At 33.9% G+C, this 16,719-nt stretch overlaps 1 protein-coding gene across 3 annotated transcripts in view; it reads left to right on the top strand.

The window, feature by feature from the left end:
- STAG2 (STAG2 cohesin complex component) overlaps window positions 1-16,719 on the top strand; it is a 115,945-nt gene that overhangs the window by 87,175 nt on the left and 12,051 nt on the right. For all 3 annotated transcript variants that reach the window (XM_060138738.1, XM_060138736.1, XM_060138737.1), the window contains 6 exons: window positions 819-993; window positions 4,980-5,119; window positions 6,586-6,687; window positions 8,695-8,843; window positions 10,462-10,590; window positions 14,213-14,436. In XM_060138738.1, coding sequence (XP_059994721.1) covers window positions 819-993; window positions 4,980-5,119; window positions 6,586-6,687; window positions 8,695-8,843; window positions 10,462-10,590; window positions 14,213-14,436 — 919 coding nt within the window. The remainder of the gene's footprint in view (window positions 1-818; window positions 994-4,979; window positions 5,120-6,585; window positions 6,688-8,694; window positions 8,844-10,461; window positions 10,591-14,212; window positions 14,437-16,719) is intronic.

Here is a 16,719-nt window from a genome sequence, read left to right as displayed (position 1 = left end):
TTATTTATTTATTTAGCTGTGCCAGGTCTTAGTTGTGGCATGTGGGATCTTTAGTTGTGGCATACGAACTCTTAGTTGCAACATGTGGGATCTAGTTCCCTGACCAGGGATCGAACCCAGACCCCCTGCATTGGGAGCGTGGAGTCTTAGCCACTGGACCACCAGGGAAGTCCCACTTCAACCTTATGTTTATTATACTGTCAGGTTTGCCTGATGATTAGTAAGCAGACCCACACTTGGTTATGTTTTTTTTACTTAATCATCACATATACTGACAATGAGAAGTCCTATAGATTTTGTGATCTCTCTTCTAAGAGATCTTCTAGGAGATATTCATCTTCTTGGTATAAGTGTTTTTCTTCCATAGAAGAAAAGAATGGTACCAAGTTTATACATTATTTGATATTTGAGAATGTATACCATGAGACATTGTGGTATATATAGTGTAAAGGGTGGGGTTTGGAGTCAGAAAACCTGAGATTGAGTCTTGATTGCATGTTTTGATGATGTTAACATATTGTACAAATCACTTAAAAAATTAAAAGAAAATTGCTGAAAATTAAAAAATATTTGTGAAATTATCTTGCAGTTAGTAAATCACAATGCAAATATCAGTAGTTATTGTTGAAAAAATTACACTCTTCACTTTTAAAATCTTAGGAAAATAGTAGACATTGCTTTTCTTATGAGTTTCAAATATAGAAAGTTGGAATTTATTTCCACATTAAATATGTAAGTTACTTGTGGCAGTTCGTGAGAAACTTTGGTTTATGGCATGCTATCCTTTTTTTTTATTTTTTTTTTTATTTTTATACTAGGCCTTCACTATTCTATGTGATATTTTGATGATCTTCAGCCATCAGATTATGTCAGGAGGGCGTGACATGTTAGAGCCATTAGTTTACACCCCTGATTCTTCATTGCAGTCTGAGTTGCTCAGCTTTATTCTGGATCATGTCTTCATTGAACAGGATGATGACAATAACAGTGCAGGTAATTTTATTGCCATCTTTTTGTTAAATCTGTGTGTCTACTATAAATCAAATTTAATTAACAGCAATGTAAAGTGTTACACTACTGTTTGATATTTTATTCTTAAAACATGAAACACAGGTACATTTTCCAGTGCAATTTGTGTTCATTGCTTGTAACATTGTAAAGACAATGTGGTATCACAGAGCATAGGCTTTGGAATCAAATCTTTGTTTCTCACTAGTTGTGAGCTTGTTTTTCTAATTTGTAGCTACCTTACAGAACTGTACAAGTTAATTAAATTGAGCAAAGTGACTAGTATAGTGCCTGGGCATGTAGTAGGTAGGTACTCAACAAAATTTACTTCTCTTTCCCCTTAATCATTGGTAATACCAATATTCAAGTAATTAGAGCAGAATAAAGTGTTTCTTTAAATGACCTTTTTGTTGTATACTTTCATAGCATAATTTTTCTGTAAAAGTCTGGGGCAGTACAGAATGTTACAGGTAAATAATCAAACCAACGTTGCCTAGTGTTAAGTTACTCTTCGCACCCTAATTGCATACACAGATGCCTTACTTGAACAAGAAATCGTGGAAAAACAGATAGTATTTGGTGACTTCTTCTGGGTTTTTTTTTTTCCAATTTGAAGTTAAACTTGAAGGATATATAACATCAGTATGTGTATGTCCATACATAAACTGACACATCACTGCAAAGCTTTTAACTATATATAATTCTAGACATGGCTTGTAGCTTATTTTTTATCAATAGAGAGCTTTGTTCTCAAGTATTAGAAACTTAACCAGAACAGAATTGAGAAACCTAAGTAGCCAAAACAGATATCAAAATCCATGTACTAAAGTTTATATACTTAGAATTTTCCACCATTCACTTTCAGCTGTTGGTTTAGTTACACTTTATTTTTAACATTCATTTGACATTTATTGGGCAGCAGGCAGTATACTAGATGCTATGAATATCAAAAAAATGAGACAGGGTCTTTTCCTTTAAGAATTCAATTCAAGTGGAAAAGACATATCTAAAAACAAGTAATTATAATGTAATCTGACAAGTAATAGAGGTAGGTACAAAGTGTTGTGGGCATGTAGAGGAAGTTATAACTGTTCTGTAGGAGTCAGAACACCACTGAAATAAGCTAACATCAGAAATGGATCCTAAAAGATGAGTAGGAGTTTTTAAAACTTCTATAGGAAAACATAGTTATATTCCCAACACTGATACAAAATTGGTTTTGGTCTATAACCCTTTTGTTAGTTGGGGACTACCTCAACTTCATTTAGATCATAGGAAATAGGAATGAGAATAAGCTTGCCAATACTCCTAAATTTTCTGGGAGCTTCCTGGAATTACACTTTGTCTTACCTCCTTGGACTTCGTGTTTTTCTATTTCCACTTTAAAAATGAAATGTATTGCAATTCTATGGAAAAGAATAAAATGTAACACACTTGTATATACCAACCACCAGCATTTGTCAAATTTTGCTCTGTTTGTTTCATATTTGTTTTTTAAAGGAATAGATACAAAAGAAGCCCTTGTTTGTATCCCTCCCCATCCCATTATTCTTTTTCCCTAGAGATAATGCTATCCTGAATTTGCTGTTTATCATGCCTTTGCATTTTAATTTTATTTTACTGGGAATTTATGTATCTTTTAACAATATATAGTTTATTTTCTGTTGCTAGCTTCCACATAAATGGTATCATGTTGAACATTTTATTTTTCAATTTGCTTTTTTGAGTTAACATTATTTGTGAAATTTGTCAGTATTGACATGTGATTATAGCTTATTCATCCTGACTGCTGAATACTATGTGATATGAATTAACCACACTTTATCCATTTTCATATTGATGAACATTTAGGTTTCCATCTTTTCTCCTATTATAAATAGTGTTACAAAAATGTTCTTATACTTATCTCCTTGAGCACATGTGCAAATGCTTTTCTAGTGTACAGGCATACCTCCTTTTATTGCACTTCGTAGATACTGTGTATTTTAATAAATTGAAGGTTTGTGACAACCCTTCATCACACATGTCTATGGGTGCCATTTTTCCAACAGCATTTGTTCTCTTCATGTTTCTGTGTCTTTTTTTGGGTAATTCTTGCAACATTTCAAACTTTTCCATTATTATAATATTTGTCATGGTGATCTGTGATCTTTGATGTTACTACTACAACTCGCATGAAAGTTTAGATGATTAGCATTTTTTAGCAATGAAATGTTTAACGTATGTACATGTTTTTAGACATAATGCTATTGCACACTTAGTAAGACTATAGTATAGTGTAAACATAACTTTTATATGAACTGGGAAACCAAAAAATTCATGTGACTCATTGTAGTATTCCCTTTATTGCGGTGGTCTAATCAAACCTGCAATATCTCCGAGGTGTGCCTGTATACCTACGAGTGGCATTGCTAGATTATGTAGTCTATGTATATCTTAAACTTGACCACAAGTTGCCAGATTATTCTCCAAAGTCGTTTTATTCTTTTATCCTCCCACCAGCAACATATGATAGTTTCCATTGCTTTTCATACTCATCTAACCCCTGGTATTGTAGACCCATGGTTATTTGATTTGTTAGCCCACATCAGACTAGAAGGGGAGAATAAAATAGGGAATGCTTCTAGAGGCACTGGCAACACATAATAATAATGGCAACTGACATTTATTAAAGGCCCAGTGTGTTAGACACTTCTGTAACATTCTTTAATCCCCACAAGAGAAAAAGGTGGCTAATTTTTGATAAGAAACCTAAAAATCAGGGCTAAAAATACTCTTAATATCTGGGTAACTTAGTCTGTAGGGGGAATAAGTCTGTATCCCTCTAGTTCCTGAGAACAGTACCAAACAATGATTGGAAACAATATTGTATAGAAATCCATTATAATCACAGAGTCATTAAGAAAAAGTTAGCTTGTATGTTCAGTGTACTCTTTTAAAAGAATGAACAGTACGTTTTAGGTTTCTAAGCAAATGACTTTGGCATTCTGGAATAGGCACTTTTGATAACAGAAACTTTCGGATGGTCTGTCTTAAACAAACTCCTATTCTTAAAATTTGGTTTTTATTTACTAGCAGTTATCAAGGATTATCAGAGTCAGGGTAAAATAAATACTTGTTTTAAAAGAGTTCTTATTTTATACACAGTATTTTTTATGTAAGTAATTTCATTTGTAAAATTTGTCAAGAGGAAAATTCTTTGCATAGCTTTTTATGTAAAAGGCTTCGTTACAATTTTATGCACAGTATCAAATAATTTGAAAATCCTTTGGCAGTACTTGGAGGCTGTAATCCGGCTTTCTCAGCTATGAATTTGGAAATAATTTTGTCCCTTTGATAACTGAATATCAAGATCTCACATAATGGATCAGAGCAGATATATGTGAAGTTACCTTAAAAAGACAGAATGGTTTCTAGGCCAGTCTAACTGAATATCTGTAATATGTATAAAGAAAGTATCTGTCAATAAAAGTTGGGTTTGAGGTTGAGTGGGGTCATCTTTAGAAGGAATAACAGAATCTCTGAGGTTGTCTGCCCCTAGGGAAGAAAGAGCCTTACCCAACAGATACTGAATATGCAGGTCTCATCGGCAAACTATCCTGCTAGGGAAGTAGATTAATGTGTTAGGCAAGCTTAGCCTGATTTCCCTAAACATCAGTTCCTCTCACTCACTCCACTTGTTCCTGTTCCATGTTCACTAAACAGCCTTCTGATTTGACGTCACAAAAATTTTGTGTATTGGAATAAATGGGCTGGTCATTCATGAAGATATTGAGTGATTATAATTTTTATTTTATTTAAATGTTTTTCCCTTATTTTTCAAATTCTCCAAAATAAAGATGTTTTATATTGAATTTGATACACACACACAGACACACACGCATGCACATACACATGCACGCGCGCGCACACACACACACACGGCTGAAGTAAAATACAGATGGCTTAATGTTGGAAACCTTTTTCCCCAGATGGTCAGCAGGAAGATGAAGCCAGTAAAATTGAAGCTCTGCACAAAAGGAGAAATTTACTTGCAGCGTTTTGTAAGCTAATTGTATATACTGTGGTGGAGATGAATACAGCTGCAGATATCTTTAAGCAGTATATGAAGGTAAAGTTGAAAAATGGATAGCGAGATATTTTTATGTTGCTTTTATGTTTGGTTGCCATTGAATTTTTTAATAGTAAATTACTTTTCTAGTGTAAAAGAAATCTCTTAAAATATTTAACATTTTCAGTAAATTTTCTCATACCTCTGATCCTCCATTAATGGACATTTTGGGTTTATTGAGTTCATTTGTGTTCGGAATATTGCAAACAGCTTGTCTTAGGTTAACTGTCACTAATAGAAATTGCTTTTGTGATTTAGTTTAAAACAACAGGATGGTGTCCCTCCCCTGCTTGATGTAACATAAAAAAGTGTTTAGGAGTCAGAGAACTAGATAATACAGTTTTGGCTTGGTTACTATGCAGCTTGTGACCTTGAGTAATTCAGTACCTTTTGTGTCCTGCGTTTCTTCATCTGTTCCACTGTGATAGCTAAGGTTCCTTAAGCTCTGAAAATCTGATTTGAGTCACAGTGGGTTATTCACAAATTGTCATAAATATGTGTGAGATTCTTTAACTTGTAAGTAGTAGTAGAAAGGATATTGTTGATTGTACTAACAGAATGTGACTAAATACGGTGTGATGATTTTTCTGTAATCCTTTTTCAAGTAAAATCTAATTATAAATGTAAACATTTTTTAAGCTTTTGCTTTTACAGGATAAAACATGTAATACATTTATCAAAACCTAATTAATTCTCTCTTCAGAATACTTTCCTACATGATAGAACCATTAATAAAGTACTTTGGAACTTAAGTTATTTGGCCTGATACTTGTTAGATTTTTTTTTTTTAACTAAGGTTGTTTTTGAAGTCATTTTGCAAATTTTAAACTTTTAGACTTAGGTATTCTAAATTAAAGTCAATTTTGTTAGTCATATAGGAGCATGGTTATCCTGTTATCTCTGGTAGTTGTTAATGTATGCATTTTGAAACAAGATCTTAAATTAGAAAAAATATTCCTGTGCAGTGTGTAATGTAAATGCCACATACAGTAAGTTTTCTTTTAAATGTTGTTAACAGGCTGTTAGTTTCTATAAGCCAAATCAATAAATTTGGAAACTGCTCATGAACTACATGCCATTAGCAATGAATAAGTTATGAAAGTAACTGATTACATTCATTGTCTTAATAGTTCACAAAGAGCACAGAACTTTGTTTCTGTCCTTTGTTTTATTTCTGAAAATCTGTATAACTTAATTATTGTTAAACAATATACCTCCTTAAAACCAACTGTGGAGCTTAATGTGATTAGATCTTAACTGTCTGATATTTCTGAATTTATTGATGTTAGGGATTATGTGTTTAAAGATTACAATGACGTTTTAGTAACATTCTTCCGTGTCTTTGAAGGCATAATTCTAGCCAAATAACATTCTTGTGATATGCTTATGTGACTAACCTAAAATTAGTCTTATTGTCCAATAGTTTTAAGAGACAAAGGCCTAATTTGTACAAATTTCTTTTCTAGTATTATAATGACTATGGCGATATCATCAAAGAAACAATGAGTAAAACAAGGCAGATAGACAAAATTCAGTGTGCAAAGACCCTTATTCTCAGTTTGCAACAGGTAAGACATGAAGAGTACCAGGTTTAGGCTAGCAAAATAAGCACTTAATAGTTTTCAAGTTAACAGTTGAAAACTGGGAAAAGGATGCAATAGATAGTTCATAAAAGTGGAAATGAAAAATACTCAATCTCACTAGTAGACATTGTGCAAGTGAGATCATTTTTTGCTTTGAGACTGGCAAGAGTGGCAAAACCTATAGCCGCCTAAGGTATGGGAGAAACAGGTTCTGACAGCAAGGTATATTGGTTCAACCTTCCTGGCAGGTAGTTTGGCAATATATGTCAAAATTTATAATGTGTATGCCATTTGAGGCAGCAGTTCTACTTCTGGAAGTTCATCCACAGTGGTAATAGGATAACTTTGCAAAAATGAGTGTAAAAGATTATACATTGCAAAGTTATTTATAATAGCAAGAAATTAGAAAATATAAATGCCTGTCAATAGGATATTAGATGAATATATTGTGTAGTATATCTCTGCAGTGGCTGTGTAGCACTTAAAATTGGTGTAGATCTGTATTCATTAATTCGTAAAGATCTCTACAATATATAGTTTGAGAATAAAAAAAGATTGCAGTATAGCATCTCTATAAAATTGTGCACATCTCTGTGTACCTATTTGGAAAAAATAATCACCAAAATGTTAGCTGTGGTTAACTTGCTTTGGTAGGTTCCAGGTGAATTTTACTTTATTCTTTGTACATTTGTACATGTATTTTAATGAGCATTTATCAACCGTATAATCAAAATGTACCAGTCATTTTCATTTTGGCAGTGTCAAAGCAGGTTTAATTAGGCAAAAATCATTTGCTTAGTATACTTTTGTCTGTAGAGACCAAATGCATGCAGAACATAACCCAACCCATTTCACTTTGATAAACTTTCTTGCTTTTTAGAGATCTAGGTATGAAAGTTCTTAATTTCATTTGCATATTTTGATATTCTTTATTAAAATTAATAGAATTTAAAAGGTTTTAAAGGCAGCATTTAAATAACTTTTGGTGTAAAATAATAGCTGTTTGCTGTAGAAAGTTTAGAAAATATAGGAAAACTAGAAAAAATACAACTTATCTTTAATTTTTTTCACTTAACAGTGTTTTAATTTTTAACTTCCTCATCTTTTTTATGCCTATGTGAAATCTTATTTTACAAACATAAAAAATCATATTGCACATTGTCTTGAAATGCTGAATTTTTCATATTAATAAATCCTGAACACTTTCATGCCATTAAATACTTTCCTCTGCATTTTTAATGACTGTGTAGTATTCCATTTTATAGAGGGACTATAATTTAACCAAGATCTCTTCTCGTTTGATGTTGAGGTTTTTTACAATTCTTGCCATTATAAATAGCACTAAGACAAACATTTTTGTACTTACGTATTGTATACAGATATTACTGTTATCATTCCTTTTGGATAAAGTCTGACAATAACAATTGCTTACTCAAGGGGCATGAAAATTCTAAAGCTTTCACTACACATTGCCAGATTGCTCTGTAGAAAGGTTTTCTCAGTTTATGTTCCCAGCAGATCAGTGCCCATTGCACTGTATTCTTAAGTAGTAGCCATTATCTTTTTAAAATCTTGGCAGCTTGATAATTGAAAGATTGTATTTTGTTTTGCTAACTTTATGATGAAAGTTCTTGATGTGAAGATCCATCATTTAAATGTCAATAAGAACATAGTTGTTAGTTGGTTTCCTTTTTCTTTATATTTTTATATGCTATTTTAATATCCAATTAATACCGGCAGAAAAGAATTCTGTCGTAACTAATCTAAGGAGTTTCTAATGTCAGTAACTACCTCTAGTCTGAATATATGAAGTGCTACAATTTTGGTCATTTGTATCATGTTTTTAAAAATCCATGTTATAGAATGAACTACAATGCCTTATTTATAGAACATCAAGTATATTTTAAATATAAAATGTAGTATTTTAAAATTAGATGTTAATAATCCATAGTTATTAAAAAACTTTAACATGCTTTCTTTCTTTCCAAACAGCTTTTTAATGAAATGATACAGGAAAATGGCTATAATTTTGATAGGTCATCCTCAACATTCAGCGGCATAAAAGAACTTGCTCGACGTTTTGCTTTAACTTTTGGACTCGATCAATTGAAAACGAGAGAGGCCATTGCTATGCTACACAAGTAATTTCCAAATATTTTATTCAGCTTGTTTGTTAATCATGAAGTTTTTTTGTATCTTGCTCTTTTGTTTAGAATAACCAAGTTCAATTGATGCTTTATTACTTGTTTACAAATCTGTGGCATGTCTCCTTTCTTAAGAACCAGTTATAGTGCTATCTCTGTTAACACATGAATTGGGACTAAAACACCTTTTATAGAAAAGTCTTTGCTTTAATTAAAACCATACAAAATCTTTATAAATTACGTGAAGAAAAGCAACATATATTCATCAGGTATTATAGAATCTCTTTTAACAGTTTTTGTCATAATCTCTCTTGCTGGGTAGATAATGTTTTGAGATTTGATTTCTTTGTTTCAAGTTTTTTGTTTCTGGTTCTGTTCTCTATTTTGCAGTGACCTTTTCTCTTGTTTTGAGCCACAATCTTTATTTTGTCTGCATGTTTTCTTTGCCTTATCAAAATTGGAAATCATCTCATTTTATTTTAGGCATGTAATTTAGTGATCAATTATACTTTTAAGTATATTTTAGAGCTCTAACATAACCAACATGTGGTTATTAATACCCTTTATGTCTTTATTGTGGATAAAGAGCCTTGCCTTTGGAAAAATCAAGAGGCTTGGGCTCTGTTTCATTGAAAGCTCTCTGTTTTGTGTCTTTTTAAAATTCCTGTTGCTTACTTAATTATGAAGTGTTAAATGTCTTCCTTCAGAAATTGTTCTGCTCTTTGTTAGTCCTATACCTTCCTCAACTTTAATTTACTCTCTCCTTTTCACTTTGCTCTAAAAGTCTCAATTTTCTTTTTATGCCTTTTAATACTATGGATGAGAATTTTAGGTAATATTTAAGGACCACACATGTAGTAATTATTTTGAGAAGTAATATATTATTTACTTCATATATATATATATATATATATATATATAAAATGTTGGGTAGTTGTCTTGATTAATAGAGGTATTTATTGTTAAATAAATATAAACTGGGCCTTGAGTGGAGTTTAATTTTTAAACTTTACTCTTAAGTGGGTCATTACAGATAGTCTTGAATCATTATTTTTAAGTTGATCCTATGTGTTATAGTTGATCTCCTTTGTGTCTTGAAAAATACAGAAAATGTACTGATCATTATGTGAAAGGATTTGGGTTATTTTCTATGGAAAAGAGAACTGAGGAGAGAATGTAGATATATCAAACCACATTTTAAATAAAGACCAGCTGGTGTGTGTATGTGTGTGTCTGTTTTGTTTTAAAGAAAGTAACAGTTGGGAGTTCCCTGGCGGTCCAGTGGTTAGGACTTGGCGCTTTCACTGCTGGGGCAAGGGTTCAGTCCCTGGTCAGGGAACTAAGATCCTGCAAGCTACGTGGCGCAGCATGCCCCTCCCCCCCGCCAAAAAATAAAAATAAAAACCAAAACAAACAAAGTAAAAGTGGCATAAAATGTAAATATATTTGCTCATTCTCGCACTGTAGCCTCCTTATTCTCTCTATTCCTCAGATTAAATGCATGACAAAGGAAACATCTTAGTAGTGGGATGAAGTATAGAGAAATTCCCTAAGTTATTCAATTTTGTATTGTAGTCCTTTAAATATTTGTCTTTTTTTGTTGTTTTTGTTGCAGAGATGGCATAGAATTTGCTTTTAAGGAGCCTAATCCACAAGGAGAGAGCCATCCACCTTTAAATTTGGCATTTCTTGATATTCTCAGTGAATTTTCTTCTAAACTACTTCGACAAGACAAAAGAACAGTGTATGTATTTGTTAGAAATACTCTATTTAATTTTGTTTTGGAATTCTTAAAGATTAATTGTTATACTTGGTTTCCCTCTCAGATTAGATTAGATTTGTAGGATTGCATTAATGCACAAAGAACTTTATACTTCAGAAATTTTATACTTTAAGGATTATAACTGTTTTATGCATAATACTCCATTTTAATTCTGTGAGTTCCCCTTACAGTGTAGTTGAGGCTTTAGAGGTGTAACTGGAATGCTTTGTGTATTCCTATTTGAGTTCTTGGCTCAGCCTAACTAATGAAGGAGCATTTAACAAATAATGATATCGCTGATCCATCAGGAGCACCTTAGTCTGTGTCCTGAGCCATGACTACACTGGAAAGTAGAAGTCCCCCTCTTTTATCTTTGTACTTTAACTACAAGTCCTGTTCTCAACAGGCCATTTAAACAGGATACTTTTATGGTTTGGTCTTCTAAAATCATGACTTATGTTCTAAGAGAGCCTAACAAATGGAATTAAAGTCTCAAAATCTTCTTTCATCTCTTCCACCCCCACCCCCCAACCCCGGGCTTTGAGGTATAAAAAGACAGAAGAATATGAATAACTCATAGGTAATGTCTTCTGAAAGCCCACCAGTATTTTGCTTTTAAAGATTGTATAGATCTTGGGGACTTCCCTGGTGGTCCAGTGGTTAAGACTTCACCTTCCACTGCTGGGGGTGCGGGTTCAGTCCCTGGTCGGGGAGCTAAGATCCCACATGCCTTGTGGCCAAAAAACCAAAACATAAAAAAGAAGCAGTATTGTAACAAGTTCCATAAAGACTTTAAAAATGGTCCACATCAAAAAAGTCTTTAAAAAAATCATTGTATAGATATTATATGAAATTCTAAAGCAGACAGAACGGTGATAGAAATCACAATAGTGGTTACTTCTTGGGGTTGGGGAGACTGAATGGGAAAAGGGATACAGGGTACTCTGTAGGGTCATAGGAATGTCCCATATCTTGATAGGTGTATGGGTTACATGGCTGCATTCGTTTGCAAAACTGATCCAACTTTACTGTTAATTTCTGTGCATTTTATTATAAATTTATCCCAGTTCAAAATTGCATTGAGGAATTACCTGGTGGTCCAGTGGTTAGGATGCCGCGCTTTCAGTGCCAAGGGTCTGGGTTCAATCCCTGGTCTGGGGACTAAGGTTCCACAAGCTGTGTGGTGCGCCCCCCGCCCCCCCAAAATTGCATTGACACTATTAATTAGAGAAATAAAAATTAAAACAATAAAAAAACATTTCTCACTTAGCATATTAGCAAAACTTAAGACATTGGATAGCGCCAAGTATTGCCAAGGATGTGGAGCAATAGAGGCTTTTATACATTGCTGGTGGCAGAGTAAATTGGTACAAGACCACTTTGGAGACAGTTGGCAATGTCTAGTAAAGTTTAAGATTCTCCCTACCTCATGATCCAGTAATTCTATTCATAGGTAGATACCCTAGGGGAACTCTTACACATGTGTAGAAGGATAACTATTAAAGTACTTGACTGTTGCATTGTTTGAATAGGGAAAAACTCAAAACTGACTGAGCATCTATCAGCTAGAAAATGGTATCAATTGATTAATATACAATGGAATACTATACAGTGGTCAAAATGGTTAGATTTTTAAAAAGTAAACACAATTCCTTAATTTTATTAAAAACCCATTTAATTGTTCAAATTTCTAGTATCAGATGTCATCAATGACTTTTATTTGATTGAATTGGGATTGAAATAAGATTCACACAATCCAATTGATCTGCTTTTAAAATCTTAAATTTTTTCAAGTTTATTGAGCTATAATTGACACATAAAATTGTAATATATTTAAAGTGTACAACATGATGATTTCATATACATTGTGGAAGGATTCCCATAATCAAGTTAATTAACGTATTTATCACATCACATATTTACCATTTTTTTGATCAGAACACTTAAGCTCTACTCTTTTAGCAAATTTCAATTATATGGTATTATTTAAGTACACAGTATCATCAACTGTAGCCACCATGTTATACATTAGACCCTCAGATCTCGTTCATCTTAAAAAATTTTTTTTTCTGACTTCATTGAGATATAGTTGACATATAATACTGTGTAAGTTTGAGGTGTACAACATGTTGATTTGATACACTTACATTATTGGAAAATGATTGCCACTATAGTGTTAGCTGACGTCACTCTTCCAAAATGGTTAGATTTTAAAGTTATAATGTTGAGTGCAAAAAGCTAAGTACAAAATTGTGCTATGATGTTTACAGACAAATAGGTGTTAAAACATTACAAATGGGGACAAAAAATAGCAAGTTCAGGTTAATGGCAACCTCTGTGGCTGGAAAGAGGACAAAGGGAACTAGCATCAGGGAGGGCTACTTATCTGGAATGTTCTGTTAAGCTTTGTGGTGGATACATAGTTGTAAATCTCTCAACTAGTGAGTATATTGTGTCTCAGACTGCACATCTTGTGTCAGGCTGGTAAGTTCTCAGACTAATAGCCAACTTCCAGACCACACTTTGATGAGTACTGTACTACTGTGTGTAGCTGAAATATATTTACAATATATACAACTAACACTAAGCAGTATGTTTGTAACTCATCTCTCCTGCCCTTTCTCTTATGGTGTTCAAAACTGGTAGTTCTGAACTGATTCAAATTAACCATTATTATGACAGCAAAATTTGGTTTGCACTTTACAGTTAGTTGATGAAACTTGTGTGAAGCATAATTTACACAATAAAGCACTGAACTCTTAGTGTCAGAAGCCTGGGATTTGAATCATGGTTATACTGCTTTCTCATTTTTATGACCATGGTTATATTACTTAACTTTTCTTATCCTTTCTCTCCTTATCTGTCAAATGGGGAGAATGTCTCCCTCACAAGACTGTAAGAGTAAAGTTAAAGACCCCAAGAGGAAAATGCGTAGCACACAGTAGTCACACAAATGTTAGTTGATTTTTGATTGCTATATTATATATGTCATAAAATCCTTGTGATACTTGAATCCAAGGGTAGATGTATGACTTCCATCAGGCTGAAAATATTGTGCAGGTAGGGACCATATCTGATTGACCTTTGTATCTATCCCCATTGCCTGGGACATAGATGCTCAACAAATAATAAGCTGAAATGCTATGAATTATTTCATTTAATGTGAGAATCTTGATAGAGACAAAATTGTTCATTAGTGTACTGATGAGGCTTAGATTGAGTAGTGAAGTAATATGCCTATGCTCACACAGCTACGGGTTGGTAGAACTGGGACTAGAACCCAAGTTGTGTAATTTTTAAATCCGATCCTCTTTCCGGGAATATGACTCAGGTTCTTCTAACAGAGGACTTGTAAATGTTAGGATAAAACAGAGACTTCTCGAGAAAGAACGCTAATAATCCTTCGGTTGTTACTGTATGCTTTGAGGAAATGTAGACCCATCAACCACTATTTTCATTCTAATTTACTTTTTATTTAACTCATTAAATCATTGTATGTTCCGTTATAGTGTGTGAGCCTATAGGAATAAGCAAAAAGCAAAAAAAAAAAAAAAGCTATGTCAATTTAATGTATCAAAGCTAATGGTTTCTACTCCTTTTCAAGGTATGTTTACTTGGAAAAGTTCATGACCTTTCAGATGTCACTCCGAAGAGAAGATGTGTGGCTTCCACTGATGTCATACCGAAATTCTTTGCTAGCTGGTGGTGATGATGACACCATGTCAGTCATTAGTGGAATCAGCAGTCGGGGGTCAACAGTGCGGAGTAAAAAATCAAAGCCATCTACGGGAAAACGGAAAGTGGTTGAAGGCATGCAGCTCGCACTCAGTAAGAATATAGTTTATTCTCTTTATATTTGTCCTTTATGTTTACCATAAACCTTAATGACTGAATTGTCATTAAGGGTCACCTTATTTTTAAATTTGAGGTATGTGTTGTTAAATAATATCTTGAACAATGTGTCCTCCAATTATGTGTAAATGTACTGTTCTAAACATTTTAGATACATAAATTCAGTTCTTACAACTCTTTAGGTACATACTCATTTTTCAAATGTGAAAGCTGGTACAGAGAAGTTAAGTAACTTTTACCTAAGGTCACACCAATATTAAGTAGCAGAGCCAGGCAGTCTCACTCTAGAGGACCTGCTTTTAAATCACTGCACTATACTCTATGTATAGGGATATGGACTCAATATTTTAGAGCTAATCATTACCTAAGAGATAAAATCATCTAGTTTAAGTGGTACAACAGATTCAGAGAGGTCCCAACTTTTGAATTTCTATGAAGAAGAGTATTAATCATAAAGAACTTGATAGAAATACAAGTTGCTGTCTATAATCTTAGGGTTAAGAATACATTATGACACTTGAATCTCTTGGACTCTTAGTATTCCAGGGTTGGTTCAAAATGGGTCTGGGGACTTTTTTCCTCTCCTTAGGAAACTTTAAACAAATTAGCATAGTTGCCAAAATTTGCTGCAGCTATTATTCCTGAGTAATAAACTACCCCCAAAACTTATGACATAGCAGGGACATGATGTCTGGTGCTTCCGCTAGGAATACTCAAAGGCTAGTGACTGGAATCATACGGAGGCATCTTCACTTACAGATGTATCTGATACTGGCTGTCAGCTGGGACCTCAGTGGGATTGTCTGCCAGGACCACCTTACACATGTCCTTTCCATGTGGCTATTTGGCTTTCTCACAGCATGTGACTGGGCTCCAAGAGCAAGTGTCTCAAGAGACAAGAACTCTGGAAGCTGCCATTTTCTTAAGGCCAGGAATTGGCATAGCATAATTTCCATCATATTCTATGGACCAAGCAATCACAGGGCACAGGTTCAAAGGAATGGGACATCATCCCCCACCTGTTAATGTGAGGAGTGTCAAAGATTTGGGGGCCATATTTTAATTTTATTTATTTTTTTAGGGGCCATATTATTAAATTGCCACATGGATTAATGGTTTTAGTACTTTTTGTCCAATAATATAAATGCATAAACTCATAACTTATAACTTAAGCTTGTAACTTAGATTTGGACTTGATTGGTCATATAGTCCCAACATCCCAGTCTGTGGAGAAATCTCTCTTACAGTGTCCCTGACCAGTTAAAATAGTTAGGGCTTGATAGCAAGTTAAAATAAAATTTCCTTTTTTTAAATAGAAAAGTTATCAAATTAAAAGATGTATTCCCTGCATGCCACTATAAATTTTAAAGCGTTCTGAACCTCTAACTCACCTGGTCTACACAGTTAACCTCCTAAGTGGCCTGTTTGCTTACTAGTCTTCATATTCTTTTTTTTTTTTAACATCTTTATTGGGGTATAATTGCTTTACAATGGTGTGTTAGTTTCTGCTTTATAACAAAGTGAATCAGTTACACATATACATATGCTCCCATATCTCTTCCCTCTTGCGTCACCCTCCCTATCCCACCCCTCCAGGCAGTCACAAAGCACTGAGCCGATATCCCTGTGCCATGCGGCTGCTTCCCACTAGCTATCTACCTTACGTTTGTGAGTGTGTGTATGTCCATGACTCTCTCGCCCTGTCACAGCTCACCCTTCCCCCTCCCCATATCCTCAAGTCCGTTCTCCAGTAGGTCTGTGTCTTTATTCCTGTCTTACCCCTAGGTTCTTCATGACATTTTTTTTTCTTCTTAAATTCCATATATATGTGTTAGCATACGATATTTGTCTTTCTCTTTCTGACTTACTTCACTCTGTATGACAGACTCTAGGTCTATCCACCTCATTACAAATAGCTCAATTTCGTTTCTTTTTATGGCTGAGTAATATTCCATTGTATATATGTGCCACATCTTCTTTATTCATTCATCCGATGATGGGCACTTAGGTTGTTTCCATCTCCGGGCTATTGTAAATAGAGCTGCAATGAAGATTTTGGTACATGACTCTTTTTGAATTTTGGTTTTCTCAGGGTATATGCCCAGTAGTGGGATTGCTGGGTCATATGGTAGTTCTATTTGTAGTTTTTTAAGGAACCTCCATACTGTTCTCCATAGTGGCTGAACCAATTCACATTCCCACCAGCAGTGCAAGAGTGTTCCCTTTTCTCCACACCCTCTCCAGCATTTATTGTTTCTA

Source organism: Lagenorhynchus albirostris, chromosome X, assembly GCF_949774975.1.
Source record: "Lagenorhynchus albirostris chromosome X, mLagAlb1.1, whole genome shotgun sequence".
Taxonomy (NCBI): Eukaryota; Metazoa; Chordata; class Mammalia; order Artiodactyla; family Delphinidae; genus Lagenorhynchus; species Lagenorhynchus albirostris.
This window is presented reverse-complemented; position numbering and strand designations above follow the sequence as displayed.